Raw genomic sequence first — 26,133 nt, forward strand, 5'->3', positions numbered from 1 at the left:
GTAGGGTTTAGGATTGGGTGAGATGAACTTGATAGCATCTAGCCCGTCGTACGTACCAGACAGCTCGAGCTCCGATCCATTTGAAAGATTGAGTTGATCACGTAGCACCACAACTAAACTGCACTGGACTACTCGAGTTGATCGAGCACATTATAGAACACCTCCATGAGACAAATTTACTCACAACATTTTCCTGAAAGTATATTTGTAGTTAAAGTATAAAAAGGTCCTAAAATACTTAAAGTATAAAAAAAGCGTATAAATTTGAGGCGCAAGATGGGGTTTTGAGAGGCCGGCAGATGGACGGAAGAGGCGGTCGGTGGGTGGAGCAGCGAGACGGGGCATTGGCGCGTCGCATGCCGCAATGGTGGAGGACAATTGTAGCGTGTTATCTCGGTTTCTAAGGGCATGTTTATTTGAGCTGCAGCTTTTGAGTTTTTATGAAAAGCTATAGTTGGTTTTTTGCTTCTGAAAAGTCAACACTAGTTTTTAGAAGATGTGTTTAGCTTTCTAAACTCAAAAAGTTACGAAAAGCTCATAAAACTGAGCTTTCCAGCTTTTCATATAAACTTAGCTTTTTCGAACTTTTAAGCTTTTCAGTTTTCAGAAGTCACATAAGAAGATCACTATTTAAGCTTCTGACTTTTCATGTTGAGAAGTTGTTAGAAAACTCAAATAAACAAACAAGGTCTAATTCTATGGGAGGTGCACCCACAGACTACAGTTGTATCTGTGGTCATCGCCAAACTGGTACCGGCCGGGAACCAGCTTCAGCAGTTGACTCTCTCAGTGTCACGAATTAACAAAGGTTTTTTTTTTAACAAAGACACGTTACATTGCCTTGTTTACTCGGCCGATTGGTTTAGCCTCCGACGGCCGCTGCGTGCGCCCGCGGCATCAGAAGAAACCAGCGGCCTGTCGGGCGTCCACCGAAATCCCATTGCACCACGTAGCCAGCGGCCGCACGGGCCCACCTCGCGTCGCTTACAGATGGGCCCCGGACGCCGCGAGCCACAGGTGCCAGGCTGCCAGCCCCCTGTCGGGCGAGGGGGCGCGTGCCGCGCCCGGGCTCCAGGGAGTACGGAACCGTACGGCACGGGGACGGGAGGGCGGCGCGCGTGGCCTCCCCGTTGCCGGCTCGTGGCCGCCACGGCTTGCCCGGAATGCCCCCTTTGCGTGTGTCACTCCGGCGCAACTTGGCTGCAGCTGCAAGGTCAACGCCGTACGTGCAGGCTGAACAAAGAGGTTGAGCTGATGCTGCATCAAGATCCGCGCTCTGATCTATTTTTCTTGTGTCAAATTGGCATGCATGTACAGCCGACTTGCATGGCCGTTTTTGGCATCTTGTTTTCTGACTTTTATTTGTAAGATTCATGCAGTCATCTATTTTGGAGCTGCCTCATGGATTCCCCTATAAAAACCTTGTTAAAGCTCCTCTCGACACAACTGCAAGTCCACACCCATTGGCAACACACGCACACTAACGGCCTAACGGTTTAGCTCGGAGTGAAAAATGTATTCCCAAACACCAAGAAGAGTGTTCGTCCTCACCCTCCTCGTGCTCACATCCTTCTCACTGGCCGTCACCACCTTTGCACAAACCGAGCCAGCTGACGAAGCGCCACCGGCGACGAGGACCCATGGCGTGTGCGGCGGTCCGGACGTGGGCGGGAAATGCCACAGCGTCCCCAGGGCGCTGCACCTGAAGCTGATCGCCATCCCGGCGATCCTCGTGGCCAGCATGGCCGGCGTGTGCCTGCCGCTCGTCTCCCGCTCCGTCCCCGCGCTCCGCCCCGACGGCAACCTCTTCGTCGTCGTCAAGGCCTTCGCGTCGGGGGTCATCCTCGGCACGGGTTACATGCACGTCCTCCCGGACTCCTTCAACGACCTCACCTCGCCCTGCCTGCCGCCGAGGCCCTGGGCGGAGTTCCCGTTCACGGCGTTCGTCGCCATGCTCGCCGCCGTGTTCACGCTCATGGTCGACTCGCTCATGCTCTCGTTCCACACCCGGGGCAAGGGCAAGGCTAGCGCCGCGGTCGCGCACCATGGCCATGGCAGCCCTCCTCCGCAGGGACACTGCCACGTGCACGGGCATCTGGACATGAGTAGTGAGTCGGCGAGCCCGGAGTCCGCCGTGGACAAGGTCGAGGACGACGACGTGGAGGCCGGCCGAACGCGGCTGCTCAGGAACCGTGTCATTGTTCAGGTAATCGCTCACGTTGCTCACAACAAATACACGTTTCCATGTGCATCGTTCTGAAAGCTCTGTTCGTCGACTTCGGCAGGTCCTGGAGATGGGGATCGTGGTGCACTCTGTGGTGATCGGGCTGGGCATGGGCGCGTCGCAGAACGTGTGCACGATCCGGCCCCTCGTGGCGGCGCTCTGCTTCCACCAGCTGTTCGAGGGGATGGGGCTCGGCGGCTGCATCCTGCAGGCTGAGTACGGGGCCCGGATGAGGTCGGTGCTGGTCTTCTTCTTCTCCACGACGACGCCGTTCGGGATCGCGCTGGGGCTCGCTCTCACCAGGGTGTACAGCGACAGCAGCCCGACGGCGCTCATCGTGGTCGGGCTGCTCAACGCCGCGTCGGCGGGGCTGCTCCACTACATGGCGCTCGTCGACCTCCTGGCGGCGGACTTCATGGGGCCCAAGCTGCAGGGGAGCGTCAGGCTCCAGCTCGTCTCCTTCTTCGCCGTCCTCCTCGGCGCCGGCGGCATGTCCGTCATGGCCAAGTGGGCGTGATGTATCCCGAGAAGATCGAGCAGGCTGTCACGACAATTACGTAAGGTACAGGTGTTGTGTATATGTGCTGTTATGTGTTCCCGCCTCCTGCTCTCGGTTTTTACCTGTCGTCTTTCTTCTCTTCTCTGACACGGTAGTGGTATTTGAGGTGTAAATAGTACCAGTAAGTAGAAGCTGTGAATCTATGATGGAAGGTGAGCTACCTGTAGAATGTAAAATTGTGTGATATGAATAAGATATGGAGCGTTTGGTAAATGGTAATGGGCCTGTGATGGATTTGTTCGGGTCGGCCAATCGTTGGTCTTGACGGCCTGCTCATCATCCCGGTGGGTGACTAGTTTCACGTACCAATCTCACCGCAATCACTTCTCAAGAGTATTCGCGATGGCTCAAGATAAGAGAAGGCGACGACAGCATCATCATCAGAGATCATACAATAAATTTTCCCGGTTTAGGAAGTTGAATTTATTATTCCTAAATCAGAATCCAATTTTCACCCTTCAACTATAGCAGAAGTTTGATTTTCAACCCACAACTACAAAACCGGACACAGAGGACCATCCAAATATCAAAATTGAAGAAGTTTGATTTTCAACCCACAACTACAAAATCGGACACGGAGGACCATCCAAATATCAAAATCGGGTAAATTTTACCCTTTTGGTGGTTTCAAAAGTGGTTTTGCATTTTCTAGAAATTTAAAAAGTTTAGGTTTAATTGAAAAATTCATAAGTAATTCATTTCAAATCAGATAAATATCAAATTGGTGCCAAAAAAATTCTAAAAATATAATCTATCTGTTGGTGTTCTATTTGGCATTATTAGATCCTTAATTGTTTATGTTCCTTATGTTTTATTAAAAGCAATAAAATAATAGGAATTGTAACAAATACGATGTAAACAACTCCAAATAGACTACCAACAAATAGCCTACATTTTTAGAAAAATGTTGGTACCAACTTCATATTTTTTGGGTTTGAAGTGAATTAGTTATGAATTTTTTTGATTAAATCAAAACTTTTTAAATTTCCAAAAAAAATGCAAAACCACCTTCGAAACCATCCAAAGGGCCAAATTTGCTTAGTTTTGACAGTTGGATGGTCCTTCCTGTTCGATTTTATAGTTGTGAGTTGAGAATCATACTTCTGCTATAGTTGGAGGCTGAAAATAGGATTTTTCGCTAAATATAATACATGGACAAGATGATTGCATAAATGTTGGCGTTTATCATCCGAATTTATTATTCCTAAGTGTCGGGACTACTCCCCAGACCCTCGAGTAGGCCTTGGACGGCCCACTAAAGGACGTACTCAGACGTGATCAGAACAAGGATGGGCGTATCCTACTCGGACTAGTCTTGTGTTTATGGAAAACTACTCGGACGATACCGAGTAGAACTCTGTAATAGTACCCGACTAGGACTCAGACTTGTAACCCTGCCCTCCCGGGTATATAAGGCCGGGCAGGGACCCCCCTCAAAACAGATCCCTCAGGACCAGAACATACATCAATACAAACCAATACATAGGACGTAGGGTATTACGCGATCTAGCGGCCCGAACCTGTCTAAATCGTGTTCCTTGCGTCACCATTAATTCCTTGATTCTCGATGACCCTTACCGCATAAAAAAACACCTAGGGTACCCCTAGGCGGGTTGCCGGTCTAAAACACCGACAGCTGGCGCGCCAGGTAGGGGAACTCGTCGAGTTTCTCAGCGTGAACTCAATGGCGAAAGTCATCATCAGGCCCATCTTCTTCATCGAAGCCGGCGCCACCTTCATTTTCGGATCCTGGCTCTGCGTCGCCGAAGGCTCGGGATCGTTCCGACGCCAGATCGTCGACTCTCAGGAGAAGAAACCAGAAGAAGTAACCAGGAAAAATCAAGATTTCAAAGTCAACAAGCCCGAGTTCGACTACGCGTCGGACTCGACTTCGCCTCGGACTACTCCAACGTCTCGTTCAAGGGTTGGGCTCCGCCGACCCCAGGCCCTGGAGTCGGGCGAGGCGGAGCCTACTTCGGGGTCGGGCGAGGCGGAGCTACCCTTCCGCAGGGTCGGGCTTCGCCGACCCCAGGCCTCGGGGTCGGGCGAGGCGGAGCTACCCTCCCACACGGACAGGCTCTCCCAACCCCAGAACTCGGGGTCGGGCGAGGCGGAGTCCCACTCAGGGTCGGACGAGGCGGAGCTGCTCCCTCACAGGGTCGGGCTTGGCCGACCCCTGGACTCAGGGTCGGACTCGCTTCGGATTCGTCGACCCCAGTCAGCATCCAAATCAGTTTCGACTTCAAAGCGGTTCCCGCACGGACTTCGCAACGCGACAAAAGTCTATCAAGATTCTCTTGCTCGAACCCGAGTCGAACTCGGGTATGATGAGGACGTTGACTCCGACTCATCCTACTCTCCAGAAATGCCATTATCCGGTCCAGCCCAAGGGTTGGTAATAACTTCGACACCACAAGGCAGATTCGTCCACTGGCCGGGACTGCGACCATCTTTCCTCGACCGTGACTACGATTTGCGCCTCATCGCCCACATAGACAACTTGCCATATCAAGAAGGCGTTCCACTTACATCCAACCCCGAAGGAAGCTACACAGAGATTGCTACATCAAGTTCAGGAAGCTACTACCTGGACAGGGAGATACTTGTTATTACTCAGAATAACAATCCAGGTACTAGCCAGAACAGAACCCCCAGGCGACTAGCACAAGTCGACAGCATCTCCGAAGATGAATCCATAGCCGACAATGAAACTCCTGAACAGCGCAAGCAACGAAGGGCACGCAATACTACTCGAGCTGAGCGTCGACAGTCAATGGCTACAAATATCCCTATTACAAATCTTGAACGGGCTTTCAACGCAGTTCAGGCTCAGGAGCACAACACTCCACTCGCGGCTATCGCTTCCATCAACATTTTGACGACATTGATGCCTCAAGATAATGATAACGCAGCCACATCTCAACTCGTGCAGCGTGGCAATGGACTAATTGCACAACTCGCAGAGCAAGCTTACAAGCTGCTTGACAAAGAATCACCAATCCCGTCCGTTTCTCGCATTATAGATGGAAGCAGGGGGGCTGCAGATAAAAATGCCGCCCCACGAAACGATGAAGCAGTCAACCAGCCTCGGCAACACAGCCAAGGTCCAAGCAAGCACAAAACTCCTACTCAACAGAAGGATGTAGGTAAAGCCAGCTGCACCAACTCGGTTAAAAGTGTTCACCCTACTCGCAAGAACCGCGAGATATCCAACATCAGCGATCTACGAGAAATCCTTAACAGTCGGCGTGAACGGGAAGTCGACAGCTACAACCACTTTCCTGCTTTCACAAACCGGGTAATGAAAACAAAATTACCCGAAAAGTTCAAACCGACCGGCATTACCAAGTACGATGGCAAGCAAGATCCAATTCAATGGCTACGTTGTTACTCGCTAGCCGTCCAAGCAGCTGGAGGCAACAACGACACCAAAGTCATTCATTTTCCCATATGCATGGAACCCGCACCACTAACCTGGCTCGAGTCACTTAAACCCAAGTCTATCGACTCCTGGGCAGACTTGACAAAGGCTTTTACCAACAACTTCGCCGGCTCCATGGCTAGACCAGGCAACAAGATTGACTTGCAACAAATTAAGCAGAGAGAGGGCGAAACCCTGCGCGACTATCTACGACAGTTCTTCGAAAAGAAGGCTACCATAGTGGACATCTCCGAAGCAGACGTCATCGAGTGTTTCCAAAATGGACTCTACGATCGACGAACATACCAAGACTTCGGTCGCCGACAGCCAGCCGATGTCAAATAACTCAAGCTCATGGTGCAACAGTGGGCCGATGAAGAAGACAAAGAACGTGAACGGTTCGGTTCCCACCGTAACCGCGGATGTGACAACACCCACAACAATGATACAGACAAACCTCGTCATAACGATGCTCGCAATTCCTATCCAGGTAATCATAATCGCAAAAGGAGGCCCGACAACACTGTTGCTGCCATGACCAGCTCTGGGAAAAAGGGACAGCGCAGAAACGACGATGGACCAACCTTCACGGAGCTACTCAAAAAGCAGTGCCCATGGCACCCGACCAGCAAGCACTCCGCATTGGACTGTTACAGCATGCGCCGAGTCATGCAAGACTTGCCAGCACCACCAACTCCCGAAGAGTACGCCAAAAACAGAGACAAGGGCAAAAACAAAGCCCGCAACGACGAAGACAAAGACGGCGATTTCCAACCAGCCTCAAAAACCGTCAACGTCATTTTTGGTGGCATCCCTAGCACAGCATCCAAGCGATCAAACAAACTCATACTCAGGGAGATCATGGCCATCGAGCCGACGGACCCCACACCGCTAAAGTGGTCGGAGGTTCCAATTTCTTTCAGCAGAAAGGATCAATGGACAAAATTTTCAGAACCCAGCCGTTTTCCACTAGTCTTGGATCCGGTCATGGCAGGTTCCAAGTTAACCAAAGTACTCATCGACGGCGGGAGCGGCCTCAACGTTATCTTCGCCAAAACATTAAGGAAAATGTGCCTCGACGTCACGGACATGCCTACTCCAACGGATTCCCCTTTCTACGGCATTGTGCCTAGAAACGCGGCCATACCATTGGAGCAAGTTGTCCTTCCAGTCACCTTCGGAACTAAAGAACACTACCGCACCGAGGACATCAGATTTGAGGTCGCCGACTTCGAGACTTCTTATCACGCCATACTCGGACGGCCAGCACTAGCAAAGTTTATGGCCATACCACATTATGTCTACCTGGTACTCAAGATGCCAGGTCCCAAAGGCAAGCTCACGCTACGAGGAGATCTCCGGAGATCCTACGAGTATGACACCGAAGCCGTGGAGATCGCTGCGACTACTCAATCTCCTAGTCCCATGCAGCAAGTCTTCACAGCTTCAAAGAAACTCCATCCAACTGAACTCGAGATCCCGGAAAACAAGTCGGGCTCCACAAAGGTGAAACCCGCCAGCGAGCAAGACTTCAAATCGATCGACCTCCAGACCGGAGATCCTTCCAAGACAGCCCTGATCGGAACAGGGCTGGATCCTAAATAGGAACTCGCGCTCGTCAGTTTCCTTCGGGCTAACCACGATATCTTTGCTTGGAAACCGGCCGACATGCCAGGTGTGCCCAAGGAACTGATCGAGCATTCCCTTAATGTTGATCCCAAAGCTACTCCAAAACGGCAACGACTACGCCGTTTCGCTCAGGACAGACGCGACGCCATCAAAAAAGAGTTAGCCAAGCTACTCGCGGCAGGATTCATCAAGGAAGTCTTCCATCCTTACTGGCTCGCCAATCCTATGCTTGTTCGCAAGAAAAACAACGAATGGAGAATGTGTGTCGACTACACCGACCTCAACAAACACTGCCCGAAAGATCCTTTCAGGTTACTCAGGATCGATCAAGTGGTCGACTCCATCGCTGGGTGCGCCCTGCTATGCTTCCTCGATTGCTACTCCGGCTATCATCAGATAAGCCTCAAAGAGGAAGATCAAGCCAAAACAGTGTTCATCACGCCCTTTGGAGCTTTCTGCTACAAACAATGTCCTTCGGACTCAAGAACGCAGGAGCAACTTACCAAAGGGCCATACAGATGTGCTTTGAAAAACAACTTCATCGCAATGTCGAAGCTTATGTTGACGACGTCGTCGTCAAAACAAGACACCGGGAGGAACTCATTGCCGACCTGGAGGAAACTTTCTCCAGTCTACGCGCTTTCCAGTGGAAACTCAATCCTACTAAGTGCGTCTTCGGAGTACCTTCCGGCAAACTACTCGTGTTCATCATTAGCCATCACGGCATTGAGGCCAACCCTGAGAAGATATCTGCCATCACAAACATGCAGGCTCTCGCCAGCATTAGTGATGTGCAGAAACTCACCGGCTGCATGGCCGCTCTCAACCGGTTCATCTCGAGACTTGGAGAACGGGGACTACCCTTCTTCAAGCTTCTCAAACGCCAGGACAAGTTCAAATGGACGGAAGAGGAAGATAAGGCATTGACACAACTCAAAGACTTTCTGTCAAAGCCTCCTGTACTCACAGCTCCCTCGCCGAACGAGGACTTGCTCCTATACATCTCCGCTACCACTCATATCGTCAGCACGGCAATGGTAGTCGAACGGTCTGAACCAGGCCACGCCTACAAGGTTCAACGACCCGTTTACTTCGTCAGCGAAGTACTCTCGGATTCCAAAACTCGGTATCCACCGATACAAAAACTATTATATGCTATTCTGCTCACCTCCCGGAAGCTGCGCCATTACTTCCAAGAGCATAGTATCACGGTCATCTCCAACTTCCCGCTTGGTGAAATTCTCCATAACAGAGATGCCACGAGTAGAATCTCCAAATGGGCAGTCGAACTCGGAGCTCTTACTTTGAGCTTCAAGCCAAGGACAGCCATCAAGTCTCAGGCTTTGGCCGACTTCATAGCCGAGTGGACTGAAAATCAAGTTCCTACTCCAGTCGAACGACCGGAGCATTGGGTCATGTACTTCGACGGATCCCTCAAACTTGAAGGAGCCGGCGCTGGCGTCTTACTCATCTCCCCCAAAGGAGACCAACTCAAGTATGTACTACAGATATTCTGGGAAGCATCCAATAACGAAGCCGAGTACGAAGCACTGCTACACGGCCTTCGCCTTGCGATCTCCCTCGACATCAAACGACTACTGGTGTACGGCGACTCCCTAGTCGTCATAAACCAGGTCAATGATGAGTGGGACCGCAACAAGGACAACATGGATGCTTATTGCAAAGAAGTCCGTAAATTGGAAAACAAGTTCTCCGGCTTGGAGTTCCCTCACATCGTCCGTGACAACAACGTCGCTGCCGAAGTCTTATCCAAACTGGGCTCAACTCGTGTAGAGGTTCCAGCAGGAATTTTCGTACACGAGCTACGCAAGCCCTCCATACCTGAACAGGTCACACCGCCAGTAGTCCCGACTACTGACGCCTCTCGAGAGATCATGATGATAGAAGTCAACTGGAGGACACCCTTCATCGACTACATCAAAGATCACCAGCTACCATCCGACAAGACTAAAGCCGAGCAAATCTCCCGACGTGCAAAGAATTACGTTCTAGTCGGAGACAAGCTCTACAGGAAAGGTGCATCATCCGGAGTACTCATGAAGTGCGTCACCAGAGAAGATGGCCAAGACATCCTGGAAGATATTCACAAAGGAATTTGCGGCAACCACGCCTCCTCAAGGACACTAGTCGGCAAGGCCTTCAGAGCAGGGTTCTACTGGCCAATGGCTCTGGCCGACGCCAAGCAACTCGTCCAGAAGTGCAAAGGTTGCCAATTCTTCACAAAAAAGCAACATGTGCCGGCTTACAAGCTGGTCACAATACCTCCAACATGGCCATTTGCCTGCTAGGGGCTCGACATGATTGGCCCGTTACCAACTGCGCCAGGAGGATTCAACAAAGTACTCGTGGCAATCGACAAGTTCACCAAGTGGATCGAGGTCAAACCAGTCACTTGCCCAAAGGCAGACCGAGTTCTCGACTTCTTGGATGAGATCGTACATCGTTATGGTTTTCCCAACAGGATTATCACCGATCTCGGGTCAAACTTCAACAATCATGACTTCTGGGAGTATTGCGAGAACAGCGGCATCGACGTCCGCTATGTCTCGGTTGCTCATCCGCGAGCCAATGGTCAAGCCGAGCGTGCCAATGGCATGATACTTGATGCTCTGGAGAAACGACTACATGACATCGGCAACACCAAAGGTGGCCGATGGCTCAAAGAATTACCCAATGCCTTGTGGGGCCTACGTACCCAACCGTGCAAGACAACGGAGCTATCACCTTACTTCCTGGTATATGGCTCAGAAGCCATACTACCCGCCGACATCATGTGGCAATCACCATCCGTCGAACAATATGACGAAGAGCTTGCCATAGAAACACGGCGAACGGATATCAACAGTTTAGAAGAAGCAAGATGCGCAGCACTGGTACAATCTGCCAAATACCTTGACGGTTTAAGGCGTTATCACGACCGCAACGTCAAGGAAAGATCTTTTAACTCGGGCGATATGGTCCTTAAGCGTATTCAAGACACATCAGGATTGCACAAACTCAATTCACCATGGAAAGACCTTTACACGTATCAAAGGTTACAGGACCTGGATCTTACAGACTCCAAGAGCTCTCAGGTGAACAGGTTCCAAACTCTTGGAATATAGAACACCTTTGTCGCTATTACCCGTAGCAGCACTCGAGTACTCACTTCCAGGCGACTACTCGGGACGGCTACTCGGTTATTAACTTCAAAGGGTGTTCGCTTCAATGCGCTATCAATACAACAAAGGAAACTCTTCTTTATTGAAACAAGAATACATCAAGTTACATACGAGTACAAGGACTCAGGTCAACAAAGATTACAAGCAACTGCCTACTGGCGGGCTGCATTTAAGTCTTAGGCTTTTACTATATCACAAGGACACTCAGGTCTGCCGACTACAGGAGGGGCCTACACGCAAGGAAGCTGCGCAAAACGCTGCCACGCCCTGGTGTCCTACCCAAGGCACGTCCAGGTACTCCATTACCGCCATTACCAGGACAGCGGCAACGTCAAAACCGGGAAGATGCGCCTAGAGGGAACCAAGGCTGCTCTTTTGCTAGCCTTGCGAAGCCTATCTGCTCTACGACCGCACCTCCACCATCTTTCAGAGCGGGATGAATACCGCGGCACTCATCACCCATCACTCGCTGCGAGTTCCAGCGCGTACTCCGCTGGATCAGTAGCTACGAGATGAGGCAGGCGACGAACCCTCCTACGAGGATTCTTCTAGCATCGCGGCTATCCCTACGAGCGCAAGAGCCTGTGGAGGCAAGGTGGCCTTAATCTACGAGGAATCTTCTAGCACCGGTGCGTTCTTTGCTGGCTCTCTACACTCAAACAGAAGCAACCGCAGGCAATCCATTGCTACTCAAGAGCTTGAGTTAGCTCGCCCACCAGATGGCTCTATTTATAGCCGAAAGCTCCAACTACCACCGGCCCAAGAGTTACTGTGTACCCATGATCAATGAGTCTGACGACTCCTGACTCCACCCATGTGACTGCACTCATGCTGCAACAGACAAAGGATCATAGTACACCCGTGCCTCCGCAACGGACGAAAGAGCTCAGTACACCCGTACGGCAACAAAGGACAGCTGAGTATAGTACATCCGTGTCCCTCAGAAGACGAGTACTCAAACAGCATTACGACTACTCGATACTTGGGACTACTACAAGCCAAGTTTAACCTACATGACGGGGGCTCCGACTACTCCGATCCTGGGACCTAAGGTCGGACGAGGCGGAGTTCCACCCGCGAGGGGTCGGACGCCTCCGACCCCAGGACTCGGGGTCGGACGAGGCGGAGTTCCACCCGCGAGGGGTCGGACGCCTCCGACCCTAGGACTCGGGGTCGGACGAGGCGGAGTTCCACCCGCGACGGGTCGAGCGCATCCGACCCCAGGACTCGGGGGCAGGCGAGGCGGAGCTACTCCCTCAAAGGGTTGGGCACAGCAGAGTTGCACCAATTCGGGATTCAACAACATTTTTTTTCGCAAGACAAACGAACCCCAAACTCCAAAATCTTGATATTCAAAAGTATCAACATACTTGGTACAAGAATAAGAGTACACGCAAAAAGCTCAAAGTTCTTCTAAGGAGGCGAACTCCGACATCTTGGCTGCAATGGGCTCCGTCTCATCAAGGTACTGTGCATAGGCCTCCTCTGTGCAGTTGCAGGCCACGCCATCACCGGCTGCCGCCAAATCTGCCCTCGGGTAGTAGGACTTCACAACTGCAAGCACCTGTTTGCAAATAGTCCTGCAAAGTCCTGCTACTTTACTCGGGGCAGCTCTTAGTCGCTCCACTAGCGATTGCGGCCCTGCGCCTTCCACGGGGGCTATGGCGTTCACCAAATCTTCGGCCGCTCCAGACAGTTCTTGGAGTTCGCCCCGAAGTCGTCCCAAAGTCTGGGCATGATCCCTGCACGCCACCATGGCCATGGCAAGCATCACGCCGTTCTGCATCTTTCAGTCCCGCTGATGCTCGCATGCAGCTTCTGCTTCAGCGAGCGCGGCTCGAAGATGTTCGGCTTCATTTGCCACTCGGTCATGAGCGTTCCTCCAATCAATGACTTGGTTCCTTGCAGACGCCTCCTGTTTCTTGAGCTCTACAAAGCAAAAAGAATTCAGGCCACCGCCAACTACAGTTGGACACATCCAAAAGCAGTCGCAATGCTTACCTTGATACTTCTTGTTCAAGGATTTATAGCGGCTCTCCAGTTTCTCCTGCAGAACGGTGTGATCCGCGCGTTCCACGGCAAAGGATTTCGCTCCGACTTCATGAACCCGAAGCGCTTCTTTCAGTCGGGCGCACTCCTGCTCCAGCTGATGGTTTCTTTTTTGAAAAGGACCGAGTGCATTGTGGTAAGTTTCACACCTCACGACTACTCGGGCCCTGTAGTAACATCAGCAAATATCTACTTGGACGCCCTGGAACATATCCATGGCCCTCTGGAGCTCCAAATCAGACGGTGGGCTGAGTACTGGCCTTTGGGTACTCGCCACAAGAGGAACTATACCCAGAGCAGCACCTATAACATTCACCGTATCAGCTACCGACTACAACTACAGTAGCAAAATACAGGCATTTACCTGGAGCAGTCGCTTGTTTGGATTTTTCAACAATTGCTAGCACTTCGCCAGAGGACGAGGATATGCCGGCACTTCCCGAGCCTGATGCAGCAGCAGGCTCCTCTACTGAGCGAATCACGTCTTGAAGCATTGACATCGTAGCTCCAAGACGACCCGGGTCAACTTTGGGAACTTCTTCAACAATCATGTCCTCAAAAGGAACAGATGTTGTGGCCAAAGGGTCTGGTACTACCCCTGTTTCTACAGGGATAGTTTCCTCTGCATCCCTGCACCGCCAGAGTGTTACTACATGATTTCCATACAATGCAACATCGTTCAAAAGGACATGGGAGCTCACCGGGTTGAACGTGGCGGTAGTCGCACTCGTTTCTTCTTGGCAATAGGCAGTCAAGAACTCGGAGCCGCAGGAACGGCTGCCGGCGCCATTTTATCACCAAGACCTACAGAACCAAAGTCAAGACTACAGTACTACTCAAATGACTACATTTGACAAGGACAGCGCTTACAGCTGGCGATCACATTTCACAGCAAGGTACGAGTAGCAAGTACTGGTGACACCTCCTTTGCCACTCCAGCAGGCAGCCCCAGAACCGCCTGATCAGCAGTGGGCGGCATGGCAGCTGATGGAGTTGGCATGGTTAACTCGGAGGCTACCACAGCTGTTGACACCACTTTCTCCGGCAATGTGTCAACGGCCACCTCGCCGACTTCAGGGTCGGACGCGGCTATCTCTTCAGAGACAGTCTCATCTACAGCCTTCATGAACCAAGACATGATTCACCACATCAATAATGCATCTCGAGTTCATCCGTGACATACAAGTTATCGAGTACATACCTTGGTACCCCGAGACTTTTCAGTGGTTGCAACAGACTTAGCCGCGGCCATCTTGCGGACTACTCTGCGCCTCTTGACAGGGGGAGAAGGTTCGTCCTCTGACTCCTCGATGGCGGCTTCTGACTCTCCTTCCGACTGTGCCACATAGCCGTCAATTACTCGGGACTTCTAAACAACAAAACGGTGTCAGCAAGAAGAATCACAAGTCAAAAGAAAACAAGTCAGGACGGAAATACTTACCACCTCTGGCTCGTACCAGGATTCATACTGGCGAAGTGCCGCAGGGATTACTGGTACTCCCTGATAGTTCCTGAAAAATTTCGCCAGCAGCGCCTCCACGTCATCGTCAGATATGTCCTCCTCGGACATACGCGAAGGATCTTTCAGACCTTTGTACTCACTGCCCGGGTGAGCGCGTTTTTGAAGTGGCTGGACCCTTCTTTTCAGAAAGCTGGCTGCTACGTTGATCCCAGTCAGACCGAGTGCTTTCAACTCAGTGATTTGCTGCATCTGAAGATCAAGTTCCGGGGTATCCTCAGGCTCGCTTATCCAATTTTCCGCATGCTTGGGCGCGTGACCAGTCACCACAGGCAAGCGAGGGTCATGGTTCCCGATGTAGAACCACCTTTTCTTCCAATCCCCATGGGAGTCGGTCAGATTATACTCAATATATGCACTCGAGTTCCTAAGTTGGAATCCGGCACCTCCAAAGACCTCCGTCCGCTCAGCACTCGGCTGAGGCTTGCAACGGAACAATTTCCTGAATAGCTCGAGACTTGGAGGTACTCCTAGGAAAACTTCGCACAGATGAACAAAGATAGCCATGTGCAGTACTCCATTGGGATTCAAGTGGACGAGCTTAAGGTTATAGTACTCGAGAATACCTCTAAAGAAGTCGGAGGTAGGTACGGCCAGTCCCCTTTCCACGAAGTGAGCAAGCATCACCGTTTCCGTCGGATGTTCTTCAAACTACCACGCATTGGGAAATGCGGGACGCCACTGCACGATTTCCTTCGGTTGAAGGAGCTTGGCGTCGACTAGCGCCTGGACTCCCTCTTCCTTCATCACTGAATGTTGCCAAGTTGCCCCAGGCGGCGGCGGAGCTGTCTGGTTCGTCGGCCCACCTTCGGTGCCGGCAGCACCAACTCCTTCCCTTTCTTGGATCTAACCTTGCTCGTCGCAAGAGCCTTGCCTTGGATCTTCTCGGGTTTCTTGCCCATCTTCTTGGAGCGCATTCGATGGATTCAACCTCGCCTTAGGGAAGAGGTTTCCACTCGGATCTAACTCAAAAAGCGGCAGTGGCGGAGGTGGCAGCACCAACGGCGGCGACACAGAGAGCGAAGGCACAAAGGAGGAGGAAAGAAACAGATCTAAATGCCTGTGCGGCGTCACAACAACCGAAAAGGGGGCTTTCCAGATTTATCTCCACCGGCTCCGGATTCGACGCGTTCAGTTGCACAACGGACAGATTACAATTGCGTATTAATTGCAATAAACATCCAACGGTTACTACATTCAACGGATTGCTGACCACTTCAACGACAGGAATCGCCTAAGTGCTCGGGGGCTGTGGGTACCGTACCCGTTGGTCAGTTTTTTCTTTTTCAAGATCTCCGAGGGTAAAACGGACAAAAGCTGGTTTGACCCTAAGCCTGAGTCTTCGACTCAACCTAAGGCTCGGGGGCTACTCCATATGAAGTGCGATTGACATCGCACTACCATATAAAAACTACCGGGACGGAGACAACTCGAAGCTAAAGAAAGAGTACCTTCCAGCCACGCGACAGTACTCGGGCACTTCAGTCCGCAAAACTACTCGGGTAGAGCCTGTAGCGCCCAAGACTATGGCGCACGACTACAAAGTACTCGGGGGCTTGTCGGGACTACTCCCCAGACCCTCGAGTAGGCCTTGGACGCCCCACTAAAGGACGTACTCGGACGTGATCAGAACAAGGATGGGCGTATCCTACTCGGACTAGTCTTGTGTTTATGGAAAACTACTCGGACGATACCAAGTAGAACTTTGTAATAGTACCCGACTAGGACTCAGACTTGTAACCCTGCCCTCCCAGGTATATAAGGTCGGGCAGGGACCCCCCTCAAAACAGATCCCTCAGGACCAGAACATACATCAATACAAACCAACACACAGGACGTAGGGTATTACGCGATCTAGCGGCCCGAACCTGTCTAAATCGTGTTCCTTGCGTTACCATTGATTCCTTGATTCTTGACGACCCTTACCGCATAAAAAAACCACCTAGGATACCCCTAGGCGGGTTGCCGGTCTAAAACACCGACACTAAGTATTGTTCCTTATTTCCTAATGCTGACACAATCACATTTGAGTTGATCTAGGACTGCCCCAGTTGCTGGCTCAGTCCTGAACTCTGAACATTATATTAGGAAAAAAAACTCTGAACATACTCGCAAGCCCCAACGTTAATAGCGAACCAAACGCATTTGTTCAGTTGGTTCAGAGTTCAGTTCTCACAACCACCGCCGATGAACAGAGAGGGACGAGGAAGGCATGACGGTATCGTTGGTGCACTGCAACCCCAGGTGTAGGTTCAGTTCAGAATGAATCACCGCCCGCTTCTTCCTGCTATCCCAGCCAGCACAACTTTCAGGCTCAGGCTTCCTTCTTCAGCTTCCTTCTTCGGTGGCGCTCCGAACGAGACGCCGCCGCGCTGAATGAAGCAGAGGACGGGTTTCCCTGACGCCGGAGCAACAGCAACTCGATCTGGGGCGGTAGCTACGGCCGCTAGTGGGGAGAGGAGCGCCGCCACGGCTGGCCCTGTGGCTTGTGTGTGGACGGGGCTCGCGCTTTCAGCTCGGCGGCGGCAACAGCAGACCTCGCGGCGGCCATAGGATTACCCGGAATACTTTCAGAAAGGTCCCTGGTTTGGATCGCGAATATTAATCGCGACCCAAATATTTGCATATGGAAGCCCGATACTTTGCAAATACTCTCATACATTGCGATTAATGACCCGAATATTTATAAAATGACCCGGATTGCGACTGTTAATCGCGATCCGAATTTTGCATAGAGCCCCCTGGTTCAGAACGGCTTCTCCTCCCGGCTGCCCGTTCGGCGCGGCCCGCCGCCGCTACCGTCATCCCCAACCTCCTTGCTGGCCGCAATCACAAGGCCCATCGTCCCTGCCGAACCATCACCAACCATCAAGTTCTCCAGTCTTCCGCTCGCGCAGATACAGAACGCCGGATGCCCGCGCCATTCGCCTTGCCCGGGCCCGGCGCTTGAGCTCGCAGCGGCTGGCATGGCGGCCATGGTTCGCCACTCGCATTCGTCTTCCCTGCAACGTGCGCAGCTACGAACGCGAGGTTAGTGGGTCATGGCGTGTAAATGTCCGCAACAGCAGGACGCCGATGAGAATCCTCTCCAGTGCTTCAGATTCAGATTTATTTCACCGCCAGTTTTTATCCGATGAAAGCTTCCTGCCATTCGTTGCTCTCTTCTGATCTGCCAGTTAACATGCGGTGTGCATATGAGTTAAATTTACTACTTGTAGCATGCTTCACATCAGCTTCGGTTCCCACCGAGGGGTGTTTGGATACCTGCTTCGGATGTTTAGATGCTAACTAGAAGTATTAAATATAGGCTAATTACAAAATTAATTGCACAGATGGAGTCTAATTCGCGAGACGAATCTATTAAGCTTAATTAGTTTATGATTTGACAACGTGGTGCTACCGTAACCATTTGCTAATGATGGATTAATTAGGCTTAATAAATTCATCCCGTGAATTAGCATAGGGTTTTGCAATTAGTTTTATAATTAACTCGTGTTTAGTTTTCTAATTAGTATCCGAACATCTGATGTAACACTGCTGCCTTGTATCCAAACAACACCTGAATCTGAATCGATGCCGGTTGCGAGTCGGGTCCGGTCGTCGTCGACGAGATCTCAGTCCCTGATGCGGCCACGCACCTGCACGGGAGCTGCGCGCTCGCCTCCGCGACATCAACGGACACCAACACGACGAGACAATCGAAATGGGGGCTGCGCTCAGTTAAGGCGGCGACGATGCGCGGGCGGCGTTCCACGGCGCGGGCATCTCCGTTCCTCGCTCAACACAGACCCAGTTCCCAGAGCGAGCTGATCTTGAGGAAAGCAGCGCAGAGACTATAGTTTTCCAAATGGGCCGCCTGGCCCTAGCCCGGCACTAACCCATCCTGGCCCAGCACTAATAGGCCTGGCACTATTAGGCCCGAAGGGTTTTCGTGCCGGGCTGGGCTGGCACTGCGTGCCGAGGAGGCGGCCCAAGCCCGGCCCGAGGACCTTTTTATCGGGCCGAGCCAGCCCACAACACGACGGGCCATGCCGTGCTAGTGCCCCGCCCGGCACTAGCAGCGGCGGCCGGCTCCAGTAGCCCCCGGAGGGCGGCGACGGCCGGCCCCTTGCGTCGGCCTTGGGCGGCGGCGGCGGTTGGCCCCCTACGGTGGGCATGGCGGCCACCGTCCCCAAGCAAGCAGGAAGGTGGGAGGATCCTGGGAGGTGGACGGGTGGACGGCCAGATGGGGGAAAATTGAAAGGATAAGGTAGGGTTCTGCATTTATATGGTAGTTAGATCGGGCCGCATCGGGCCGGTCCAAAAATTATGCCGGGCTCGTGCTGGCCCAGCGTGCCGGGGAGGCGGCCCAGGTCCGACATTATTATCGTGCCAGGCCAGCCCTGGCACTACTCACTTCGTGCCGGGCTCGTGCCGTGCTTTTTAGTGTTGGGCCTCGGGCCGCTCAACGGGCCTAGCCCATTTGGAAATCTTTGGCAGAGACTGCCAGCATCCTCGAGCGGCGCGGTCGCCATCGAGCTCCCTCCAACAGATGGAGGAACCTGGCCGCGTGTCGCACGACAAGTCTCGTTCTCTCTCCCTCTCCTTTCTTCTGAAGCCAAGAGGCAGGCACGAGCACGATCCGAGAAGCTCCGCACCGCAGCAGTCAGCCTCAGGCCCCGCATCACGGCCGGGGAAAAGGTAAGGCCTAGGCGGTCGTCGGCGAGCAATCAACACCCCCACTCCCCCCGTGTGTATTCGGGCACGTGATCTGATGCAACGCCCGCCCAGCCCCGCCCACCATATCCTTGTACACTACTGCTGGAGCGCGAGCGACGTGGCGAGCCACAATTTGCTAATTATTCACCGGACCTGACTAGCCGGCTGCCGTAAAAAGGTTGAGATCGACCCATCACCGCGAGCCCCCTCAAACATGGCGCAGCCATGCTGATGATGCATGCGCGACGGGAAAAAAAAAGCAGGACAAGTCTCGTCGTGCTCTCCTCGTCTTCTCGGAAGAAGAAGAAGCTGGACTAGGCAGTCGTCGGCGACGGCGACGGTGAGCCATCAGCAAGGCCATATCAGCATACGTCTGGTACTGCAGGAGCGAGAGCGACTGGGCGGCGGGTGAGCCAGTGCGACGCACACGTCGCCACCGTTGGCTTCACTGGACGGAGGGTCGGGCACGGCTGCCGTGAAAAAGAAACCGATCCCCCGAAAAGGGCATGTGCGCGGTGCCATAAAAAAGCTCGAAACGATGCCTGCTCAGCTCTCTCGCTCGAGTTCCCTTCCTGAATTGCTGTTGGCAACGCTTCCATTCCCGTCTCCTGTGCTTGAGCTCTCCGCACGGCTTTTGCCGGGTTCCAGAAGGACGTTACGCTCACGGGGAATGTCGAGTTCCCGTTCCAGTGTTAGCTCGTTGCCGTTTTTAGGCCATGATAAATTGGTCAACAATTTTCAGCCGTATGCTTTTCATCAGATGGATTTTTAGGTTCCAACCTTGTCCTCTAACTGTATATACTGTGCTTCCTCTTTATGGCAATTGGCAAAGGGCTAAAAGACCATCTCGCTCCCTTGTTCCGTCCATTTTCCACCGCCTTGCTCCCACCATTTTTACAGCCCACTGTCAGTCTCGACCACCCTTGACCCACTCTATCTTCATACGTGTCACATGTGCTTCCTCCTCGAAGCTAAACCTCATGTCCCTTACAGGTTCATCTCTAATAAATCCCAGTTACGTGTGGCTAAACCAACCACCTTTTTTTTATGATAAAGAACCAGCCACCTTCGTGCGCGCCTGTGTGCACGAGAGCATCTTCACTTAGCAATTACGTACACCGTCAGTCAAGGTCGTCGCCTAGATGATGATCAGACCAGACAACCGCAAATCCGCCATAGCCCACCCCGAGATGCGTTCGCAGTTCACACCTGCCCCCACACCTCCTCTCACTGCCTGCTGGGCCCCGCACCTGTGTCAACGGTCAACCCCGCCTCCGTCGTCATCTCCCCCCCCCCCCCCCCCCCCCCCCCCCCCCCATCTCCATCTCTCTCCGCCCGCCGTTTCCTACGGCCAGGGCTCCGCGACTTTTCTCCCCCGCGCGCCCCGCCGGCGTGACGTCACCGCCGCGACGTCACGCGCCCGGTCACGGCCCGCGCGGCTTGATTACTTCACCGACCCCTCGCGGCCTCGCCGCTAGAAATGGCGCACGTTCTTCTCCTCCTCCGCGCCGGGGCGCGAAACGGCCAAGAGGGGATAAAAAAATACGCGCGAAATTTCCCAATAGATAATAGGAAAGGGGGGACACGCTTGTGGCCGCGTTTGGCTCCGCTTTGTCTTGCTCGTTCGCTTGTTGCGAGGCTGCAACCCCTATCCTCTCTCTCTCTCTCTCTCTCTCTCTCTCTCTCTCTCTCTCTCAGGCTGTCGCGGCAGTTCGTTTCTTGCTTGTGTTTGTCCCGAATCCGCACGAGCTTGGGTTGGGCTTCCACTGCCCCCATCTGCTGTACGTGCTCTGTTAGGGAATCTGTCAGGTTTTCTGATGATTTGAGCTTCATTTCGGGAGGAAATCTTCCCCGCGACTTTCCTTTGTTTGCTGGATAGAGAGGTGGAGGTCGCTGTACTTTCCTCGTTCCATCTTGAATCTGCAGATTCCTGCTTGGTTTAGTAGCATCCGTCGTTGCGCCTTGTCGAATTCCCTGTTTTCATGTCTCGCAGAGCCACGAAATCCTCGTGCAAAAGGCTTGAATCTTTGGAGCTGGAAGGGAAGCTTCGATCTTTCAGGCCTCCCAAATCTCGGTAGCAGCACGCACTGAAGCTTCTATAACCTTCTAATCGCCTCGCGCCCCTTCTAGAACCATGGAGGCCTCCACCATTAGCTTCTCGTCCCCGTCCTCGTCGCCCCAGTCCACGCCGCCGCCGCCGCCGCCGCGGGCCACGCCGACCGAGCTCGAGGCCGTCAGGCTCCGCCGCCTCAGCGACAACCTCGAGCGCCTCCTCGACCCGGCCTTCCTCGACTGCGCGGACGCCGAGGTCGCGCTCGCCGCGGGGAAGGGCGGCGCCGCCGTCGGCGTCCACCGCTGCATCCTCGCCGCTAGGAGCGCCTTCTTCCGCGACCACTTCGCCTCCCTCCCGCCGCCTGCCGCCTTTGGAGAGAAACCACGGCTGGAGCTCGCCGACCTGGTCCCCGGGGGCCGCCACATCGGCCAGGACGCCCTCGTGCCCGTCCTCGGGTACCTCTACACCGGCCGCCTCAAGTCGGCGCCGCAGGATGCCACCGTCTGCATGGACGACGCGTGCGGACACGGGGCGTGCCGACCGGCGATTGACTTTGTCGTCGAGTCCATGTACGCCGCATCTGGCTTCCAGATCTCCGAGCTTGTCTCCCTCTTCCAGGTACTGGCCACTCACCAAAGATAATTTACATGCAAAATGTGTAACCAGATTACCAGACACTCCATTGGTTCAGTGGTATGGGGTCATCCTTTGCTTGCAAATTGCTTGTCCTTCCTTTCGCGAAGAACATTGCAACTCTAACCGTGGATCCTTCTGTTGCAGCGCCGTCTCTCGGACTTTGTTAGCACAGCTCTGGACGAAGATGTGGTGCCGATTGTTCATGTTGCTTCCACCTGTGAGCTTCAGGACCTGCTCAATCAGAGTCTTCAGAGGATTGCAGTCTCTAGTCTCGATAGCCGGTACCTCGAGAAGGAGCTTCCAGATGATATATACTGCAAGATCAAGGAAATCCGCCAGAGTGTGTTTCATGATGAATCAGAGAACGCTATTCTGGACCCTGAGCATGAGAAGAGGGTTAGAAACATCCTCAAGGCCTTGGATTCTGACGATGTTGACCTTGTTGGCTTGCTGTTAAAGGAGTCTGCAGTCACCTTGGATGATGCATTCGCTGTACACTATGCTGCAGCCTACTGTGAGCCTAAAGTGTTTGCGGAATTGCTGAAACTGAATTCTGCCAATGTGAATCTGAAGAATAACAGTGGGTATACACCGCTGCACATAGCTTGCATGAGGCGAGAACCAGATATCATTCTTTCGCTTGTGGAGAGGGGAGCCTCTGTGATGGAGAGGACCCCGGATGGGCGTGATGCTTTTACTATTTGCAAGAGACTAACAAGAGAGAAAGACTGCAACAGGAAGTTGGAGAAGTGCGAGGAGAAAAGCAAGGCTTACTTGTGTATCGACATATTGGAGCAAGAACTTAAGAGGAAATCCTTCATTTTGGACCAGATCTCCATAGAGGAGTCAATTGCCACACCTTTGCTGGTTGATAATTTTCACATGAGGCTCATAAACTTGGAAAACAGAGGTTTGCTTATAATCCCTCTAGTCTTGAACTTTTTGTTAAATGACACTTCACCTTTATATAGTTTGTCCCACCCACCTCTCAAACACAATTAGAAGCAAACATTTAGTGGAAATAGGTATCAGAAATCAAAACAACCTCTTTTAGCAAATCAACTTCCTAAAAAAAGGTACTAATGTAATGTTTGTACTAATGCCTAGTGAGTTTAGTTCATCATGTCACTGATGCAATGCTTCCTCAGATAGTGTTTTGGGATTTTATCATTTTTGCCTTCATTTGGCTTGAGAAGTATATGGTCTGACTGGCTTAGTTTGCAACAATATTCACACTAGGCTTTGTTTGTGGAAACTTGATTGTTTCTATCCTTTGAACAATATACTGCGATTATGCTTGTATGCTCGGCATGATGTAATGTAACTCAAAAGGAAGATACCTAGTGCTTCTAGTAGTATTGCTGGCATGTGCTGCTATTTTGCCTCTTTCTGGATTGAAACTAAAGCATATTATTCTGAAAACTGTTGCTGAAGTCTACGCTCATGTCTATGCAGTTGCCTTTGCAAGAATATTCTTCCCGTCTGAAGCCAAGCTTGTCATGCGCATAGCACAAGCTGACTCAACTGAAGAGTTTGCTGGCATCAGAAATTTCAGTAAACTGAAGGAGGTGGATCTAAATGAGACCCCCACGATGCAAAACAAGAGGTTGCGTGAACGCCTCGATGCCTTAACAAAGACAGGTGCGGGCAATAGCTCTCTATGCATCATATGTAAATTAACCATGCGTGTATACTAAATTATTTGACACTTCATCTTTCAGAATACTTGTTGCAGTATGCTATCATTTTCTAATGATCTGTTTCTCATTTCTTCAGTTGAGCTTGGGAGGCGATACTTCCCTCATTGTTCAGATGTTCTTGACAAGTTCCTCATTGAAGAATCCACCGATTTGATTTACCTTGAAACTGGCACTCCAGAGGACCAGCATCTCAAGCGGATGCGCTTCTCTGAACTCAAAGAGGACGTGCGCAAGGCCTTCACAAAAGATAAGGCAGCTGTTACAGCCATAGCTTCCTCAGCATCCTCATCTTCGTCTTCAAGGTACGAAGGGAGGGGTAGACAATCCAACAGGAAATCGAAACAATCACGATGATATCAGTAGTTTAAGTTGCAATCTGTTCAAAACACATGACTTTGAGAAAGGTGGGAGAAGGAAAGCTTGTAGGTTGTTTTGACAACGTGTAGCACAATGAAGCAATTCGACCCAGCCTGGCGAGAATTTTCTGTAGCTGCTGTGCTTTGACATGTTATGCTGTTTCGGTAGATAATTTCCAAGTGTTGATTGGCAGTTTTGCAGCCACTCAACTTGTCTTGCATGTTAAAACTTAAAACTGCTTTTTGGCTGGGACATGGAGAAGTGGTGCTAATATAAATATGTATAGAAAATAGTTGTACTCCTGTAGATATATGAAAAGATACATATGGCCTTATAGAAAAAGTGTTTATGTATAGTAAAGACAAGAAAATTGCAGTAAGTTAAACAAAGCCCTTGTTTACTTCCCTCCAAACTCCCAACTTTGACACTATGCAAAAAGAAGATTCCCCATCACATCAAACTTGCGGTACATGCATGGAGTACTAAATGTAGACAAAATCAAAAACTAATTGCACAGTTTTGTTGTACTTTGCGAGATGAATCTTTTGAGCCTAATTAGTCAATATTTGGACAATAATTCACAAATACAAACGAAACGCTACAGTGTCGTATTTATGGTAAAATACCAATTTGGCACCTCCCAACTTGGGAAGTAAACAAGGCCAAATGTGTGTTTCGGTGGTTGAACTTGAAAGAATCATTTTTTGTCAGTTGCCTGTGCCTTTTGAGGCAAAATGGCAGGGGCTCTGCATTCTCTCTTTTTTTTTGAACAGTTAGTAAAAAGCTGGATTTTTTTTTTAACGCAACGAAAGCTCGTTTCACTGGATGGTTCCTTTCCACAGGAGTTGTGAAATTATCCTGTTACCATCATGTAGGACGTTCTGTCTATCAGAGTGTCAGTGTACGAAGATGTCACTGAAAGTAGGGTATTCCGGCTGTTAGCAACAGATGTTAGGCCAAGATGTGCTCCTGGGAAAAGATTGGGGACCAGAAACCGATTTTCAGTGGTGACTGGTGAGTGCTCTGATGCTCTTTAAAGAGAGATGGGGATGCGCAGTCATGACCCAGGAAGCAAGTCACCTGCTCCTTTGACCACTAAACCACTATGCTGGATAGTTCCGCGGTTTAGTTTGCTATCTGTGGGTGGCTATCTGATCGCGATAGCGGTGATACTGATGCCATATTTTCAATGTAGCCAAGAATAAAAAGCAAAGCAAAGTGTAATTTAAGAAATATCGTCCACTTATTAAAATCCTAAGTCTTGAAGGTATAGCCGATCTTTTCACGATCTTCTGCTGTTAGCGTATCTGCAAAAATCAAACTGTGCAAGCACAGCTGGTTACAAAATGTCATCGAACACAACCGTGCCATTCTCAAGTGTCAAGGCCTAAAGAGTCGACAATAACCTTCGAGTTCAGGTGCCGTAGCACTAGCACCTTGCACCCGTCAGATGAGATGGTGTCCACGGTGACAGAATCCGCGCCTCGACCGGCCGCGGCGAGCCGGAGTGGTGGGCCAAGCAGCATCTCTTTTCCTCGCAGTACAGAAAGAATGGGCCTATTGCATGTTAATCCATTCTGGGCCTAAGTACTTGTAGTTGGGCTTCGGCCCACGCTTTCTCCTCCTCACAGCATTGCTTTCTCCTTTATCAGCAAAACAGCCGACGCCCCAGCATCAGAAACCTTCAGTAGACGATGCAGCTTCAGTACCTGGTAAGCTACAGCAGGCCGGCGCCGCGAGGGTGCGCGTGCGGCGTGCACACATGACTTCCGGAAAACGGCAGAAGTTGGACGGTCCTCGCCGCGTCGGAGGCGACGCCGGCGAGGTGGAGGGTGGCGGGGGAAGCTCGGGCGGAAGGGTGCGTGGGGGCGAGATGCGAGCGCTGTTTTTTTTTTCTTTTTTCTTTTTCCCGCGTGGGGGTGAGCCGAGCGGATAAGTTGGCTGGGTGCCGCGGGGGGCTCTCGACGGATGGCTATCCGGAGAGCCCTCTCCGCGTAGTCAGGTCCTTTCAGAAATGCGTGTCGGTCCATTGGTTTGGGCTTGAAAAGGAATTGTTCTGCTGTTGGTTTGAAACTTTGAATCAAGTCGCAGAGGTTGGAGACATTT

At 51.7% G+C, this 26,133-nt stretch overlaps 2 protein-coding genes across 2 annotated transcripts; both read left to right on the forward strand.

Annotated features, from left to right (window-relative positions):
- Nucleotides 1–1,420: 1,420 nt before the first annotated feature.
- On the forward strand, nucleotides 1,421–2,996 carry LOC117840352 (fe(2+) transport protein 2). The gene is made up of 2 exons (XM_034720860.1): nucleotides 1,421–2,206; nucleotides 2,286–2,996. The coding sequence occupies exons 1-2, from the start codon at nucleotides 1,514–1,516 to the stop codon at nucleotides 2,739–2,741; spliced, it is 1,149 nt and encodes a 382-aa protein (XP_034576751.1). The 5' UTR covers nucleotides 1,421–1,513; the 3' UTR covers nucleotides 2,742–2,996.
- Nucleotides 2,997–20,779: 17,783 nt separating this feature from the next.
- LOC117839153 (BTB/POZ domain and ankyrin repeat-containing protein NPR3) lies at nucleotides 20,780–24,333 on the forward strand. The gene is made up of 4 exons (XM_034719421.2): nucleotides 20,780–21,952; nucleotides 22,115–22,880; nucleotides 23,426–23,611; nucleotides 23,747–24,333. Exons 1-4 carry the CDS (start codon nucleotides 21,416–21,418, stop codon nucleotides 24,022–24,024), a joined length of 1,767 nt encoding a protein of 588 aa, XP_034575312.1. The 5' UTR covers nucleotides 20,780–21,415; the 3' UTR covers nucleotides 24,025–24,333.
- The last annotated feature ends 1,800 nt before the right edge of the window (nucleotides 24,334–26,133 follow it).

Source organism: Setaria viridis, chromosome 9 (assembly GCF_005286985.2).
Source record: "Setaria viridis chromosome 9, Setaria_viridis_v4.0, whole genome shotgun sequence".
Lineage (NCBI taxonomy): Eukaryota > Viridiplantae > Streptophyta > Magnoliopsida > Poales > Poaceae > Setaria > Setaria viridis.

What these genes read in the sequence shown, in the direction of transcription:
- LOC117840352 (XM_034720860.1), top strand. Translation starts at nt 1,514, where the DNA reads ATGTATTCCCAAACACCAAGAAGAGTGTTCGTCCTCACCCTCCTCGTG. An exon ending in GGAACCGTGTCATTGTTCAG is followed by an intron (nt 2,207 to 2,285) that starts GTAATCGCTCAC and finishes CGACTTCGGCAG; the next exon opens with GTCCTGGAGATGGGGATCGT.
- LOC117839153 (XM_034719421.2), top strand. Translation starts at nt 21,416, where the DNA reads ATGGAGGCCTCCACCATTAGCTTCTCGTCCCCGTCCTCGTCGCCCCAG. An exon ending in AGCTTGTCTCCCTCTTCCAG is followed by an intron (nt 21,953 to 22,114) that starts GTACTGGCCACT and finishes CTTCTGTTGCAG; the next exon opens with CGCCGTCTCTCGGACTTTGT. An exon ending in CATAAACTTGGAAAACAGAG is followed by an intron (nt 22,881 to 23,425) that starts GTTTGCTTATAA and finishes ATGTCTATGCAG; the next exon opens with TTGCCTTTGCAAGAATATTC.